The 4,585-nt window shown below is 38.7% G+C and overlaps 1 protein-coding gene across 1 annotated transcript; it reads left to right on the top strand.

The window, feature by feature from the left end:
* Positions 1-273: 273 nt before the first annotated feature.
* LOC107021985 (SKP1-like protein 11) lies at positions 274-3,966 on the top strand. Its single transcript, XM_015222691.1, has 3 exons — positions 274-306; positions 575-581; positions 3,527-3,966. Exons 1-3 carry the CDS (start codon positions 274-276, stop codon positions 3,964-3,966), a joined length of 480 nt encoding a protein of 159 aa, XP_015078177.1.
* The last annotated feature ends 619 nt before the right edge of the window (positions 3,967-4,585 follow it).

Raw genomic sequence — 4,585 nt, forward strand, 5'->3', positions numbered from 1 at the left:
TTTGGAAAAGTATATCTTGATGACAATAAAGCCTTAGAAATTGAAGGAAAGGGGGATGTTTGCATAAAGACCACCTCGAGAAACCAGTGGACATTGGAGGATGTCAGATATATTCCTGGGATTAAGAAAAATTTGATCTCTGTTGGTCAATTGGATAGCACGGGATATGCAGCAGAGTTTGGGAAAGGTTCATGGAAGATCGTGAAAGGTGCTATGGTAGTAGCTCGTGGCACCAAATCTGGAACCTTGTACACCACTGCAAGATGTATAAACATGGACGCTGTTGCTGAAGGTGCTCCGGTTCAGGTTTGTGGCACAACAGACTTGGACACATGAGTACTAAAGGGATGAAGATGATGGTTGCAAAAGGAGCATTAGAGGGTCTGAAGTCTATTGATATGGGTCTTTGCGAGAGTTGTGTTATGGGCAAACAGAAAAGAGTAAGCTTCACAAAGACTCCTAGAGAGCCAAAGAAAGTGCGGTTGGAAATGGTCCATACAGATGTTTGGGGACCATCTCAAGTATCATCACTTGATGGATCCAGATTCTATGTTACCTTCATTGATGATTTCAGCTGGAAGGTATGTGTTTACTTCTTGAAGCATAAGTCAGATGTGTTTGCAACTTTCAAGAAGTGGAAAGCTGAAATTGAGAATCAGACCGGTTTGAAAGTCAAATGCCTAAGGTCTGACAATGGAGGAGAGTTTGACAAATCAGATTTCAAGGCATTCCGTGCAGATGAGGGAATCAGCTTGATGAGAACAGTTCCTGTTAAGGCAAGGCAGAATGGAATTGCTGAGAGGATGAACAGAACATTGAATGAGCGTGCAAGGAGTATGAGGATACACTGTGGGCTGCCTAAAACACTTTGGGCGGATGCTGTGAGCAAAACTTCATACTTGATCAACAGGAGACCATAAGTTCCTTTAGGGTTCAAGATTCCAGAGGAGGTGTGGACAGGAAAAGAACTCAAGTACTCACACTTGAGGACTTTTGGTTGCACTGCTTATGTTCATGTTGATCCAGATAAGAGAGACAAGTTTGATGCCAAGGCTGTTAAGTGTTACTTTATAGGCTATGGTTCTGATTTGTTTGGTTACAGGTTTTGGGATAACAAGAACAGAAAGATCATGAGACATTGTGATGTGACATTTGATGAGTCTGTCCTGTACAAGGACAGAGAGCAGAAGGTTCTAGAGATTACAAAGCAAGTGGGAGTTGAGGTTGAGTTAAAGAAGAGTAACCACAGAGATGTCGAAGCAGATACTCAACCAAATCTTACTGAAGAATCTGAAGTGGAGCAAGTTACACCTGAGCAGGTGTTAAGGAGATCATCCAGATCCATCAGGGCACCAGATAGATATTCACCTTCATTACACTATCTATTGCTGACTGATGAGGGGGAACCATAGTCTTTTGATGAGGCTCCTACAGGTGGAGGATTCGATCAAGTGGGAGCAAGCCATGGATGATGAGATGAGGTCACTTGAGAAGAACGACACATGGGTGTTGACTGAGTTACCTGCAGGGAAGAGAGTTTTGTTGAACAAGTGGGCGTTCAGAATCAAGACTGAACCAGATGGCAAAAGAAGGTTCAAGGCTCGTTTAGTGGTTAAAGGATATTCACAAAGGAAAGGTATTGATTATGCTTAAATATTCTCTCCTGTTGTGAAGTTAACCTCTATTCTAATTCTGTTGAGTTTTGTTGCATCGGAGAATTTGCATCTAGAGCAAATGGATGTAAAAACAGCGTTTTTACATGGAGATCTGGAGAAAGAGATCTATATGCAGCAACCGGAAGAATTTGTGGTTCCAGGCAAGGAACACATGGTGTGCAAGCTCACCAGGAGCTTGTATGGACTAAAGCAAGCACCCAGGCAGTGGTACAAGAAGTTTGACTCCTTCATGACCAAGAGTGGATTCTGCAAAGCTGAAAAGGATCCTTGTTGTTACTTCAAGAAATACACTGATTCATATGTGTTTCTACTCTTGTATGTGGATGATATGTTGATTGCAGGATCTAGTATGAGGGAGATTAACAATCTGAAGACAAGGTTGTCTGCAGCGTTTGAGATGAAAGATTTGGGTCCAGCAAAGCAGATTTTGGGGATGCAGATTTCTCGGGATAGATCTGCTGGCACTTTAAATCTATCTCAGGAGTTGTACATTGAGAAGGTGCTGAGCAGATTCAGGGTTAATGATGCTAAACCCAGGACTACTCCATTGGCAAATCACTTTAAATTGTCAAATGAGCAGTCACCCAAGACTGTCGAGGAGCGTGATCACATGGCACTTGTTCCATATGCTTCAGCAGTTGGTAGTTGATGTATGCTATGGTCTGCACTAGACCTGATATAGCACATGCAGTGGGCGTTGTTAGCAGGTACATGGCGAACCCTGGGAAAGAGCATTAGGAAGCTGTGAAGTGGCTTCTGAGATATCTGAGAGGTACATCCAGTACTTCACTTTGTTTTGGCAAAGGAAATGTGACTCTATAGGGTTTTGTAGATGCTGATCTTTGTGGGGATGTTGACTCGAGCAAGAGTACATCCGGGTACATTTACACCATAGGTGTAACAGCAGTGAGTTGGATGTCAAGGCTTCAGAAGTGTGTTTCTCTTTCATCTACTGAAGTTGAGTATGTGGCAATAGCTGAAGCTGGGAAAGAGATGATATGGCTGGCAGATTATCTTGAGGAATTGGGCAAGAAGCAGAGCGAGAAGATTGTTTACTCAGATAGCCAGAGTGCCATCCAATTGGTGAAAAATCCAGTCTATCATTCGAAGACAAAGCATATCAGAAGGCGATACCATTTCACTCGCAGGGCAGTGGAGGATGGTTATATGTGCTTGGAGAAGATAGAGGATGCAAAGAACCCGGCAGACATGTTGACAAAATGTGTTGATGTTGGGAAACTGAGGTCATGTAAAACCTCGGTTGGTCTTCTGTAGTTGTTGCTACATATGTTGCGGTGTTGTAAAAATGTTGATGATGAAGAGATTTTTTTTGAGAATGTATTTTTTGGATTACTGAGTCAGTCTCCAAGTGGGAGAATTGTTAGGTAGTGGAGCCTGATTAATATATATAACTGTTTACGCGGTTTAATTGGATCAGAGTGTCACGTTCCAACACGGTAACATTAAAGTAAAAATATATTTAGTTAACTTAATGTACTCAATCTCAAAGAACTCATTTCCGAAGTGACCGTGGAACTCACTAGTTCATGTTAATATTTGTCTGCCACATGCTAAGTGTCATAGTTGATTTTATACTATTATTCATTGTATATTAGTTGCTATTTTGGGTTTGCCGATGATACCTACGCAGTACAGGTTGCCCCTTACTAAGCCCTACTTATGTTTTTCTTTTTTTTTTCTTTTATGGAGTGAAAAGAGAGTACGAGAAAAAGAGTGTACAAGAAAATTCGACTCNTTAAAGACCTAACACACTATAAAATACAGAGCTAGCCTCATGTATTAGAATCACTCATTCATAGATTTCTCCATTTTCTTTGTCATGTCTTCAGAAAATATCATAACTCTTAAGACTAGCGATAATAAGGAATTCAAACTAGAAAAGTCTGTAGCGGTAAAGTCAGAAGTCATCAAGAGCTTTGTACAAGACAATGATTGTACTTTCATCCTCTTGACTAATGTTGATGGAAAAACAATAGAAAAAGTGATAAATTATTGGAAGAAACATTCGGAGGAAGGTGTTACGGAAGTTCAACTAGAGAATTTTGATCAGAATTTCTTGAAGATGAGCCACGCAGAATTATTTGATGTTCACTTGGCTGCTAGATATCTTGATGATAAGCAGTTGGAGGAGGTAATAATCCAAGAATCTATTGATAGAATAAAAGGGAAATCACTAGAGGAAATACGTGAAGTATTTGGTATCGTGAATGATTATACTCCAGAGGAAGAGGAGCAGGTCCGTAGAGAGAATGCTTGGGCTTTTAAATGATTTTATAATATTTCTGTTATTTCCTTAGTTATATCATATTTTTAGGTTTATTTTATTTCTGTTAGTTCTATCATTTGTTGTTCCTTTTGTAAGAAATATTGATGGGTTTTGAATTATTTATAAATTTTGTTGGAAAGAAATTAGAGCTAATTATAATATTTGAAAAAGATCATTCATATAAATGGTGGATAGATGAATTTCATATCTCAAAAAGAATTATCTAAATTTATTCTTTCAATAAATTTGAGTTCTTTTCTTTCAAACCATATCCAATAGTCATGATATATTTTCTTGATTTATTCCCATAATTTGAATTCTAGAAAGCCTCTTAACATAGACTTTTCTTTGAAGCTAAACATAAAATAACAAAAATGATTTTTGGTACTCTAGAATTCTCCTTTGGAAGACTACTAAATTTGCAAAACTAATTTTGAGAATATCTAGTTTAAATTACACTTTCAGTTTATATTTAGAAATATTATAAAATATCTAAACAATTCAAAGTACCCCTAAAATTTACAACACTCTTTAGTCGATACAAGACGTACTTAACCTCTCAGAGGTCTTGTACAAGCCCTTAGACATCATTCATTGCATACATTTATGAAAAGTAGTGTGG

Source organism: Solanum pennellii, chromosome 6, assembly GCF_001406875.1.
Source record: "Solanum pennellii chromosome 6, SPENNV200".
Taxonomy (NCBI): domain Eukaryota; kingdom Viridiplantae; phylum Streptophyta; class Magnoliopsida; order Solanales; family Solanaceae; genus Solanum; species Solanum pennellii.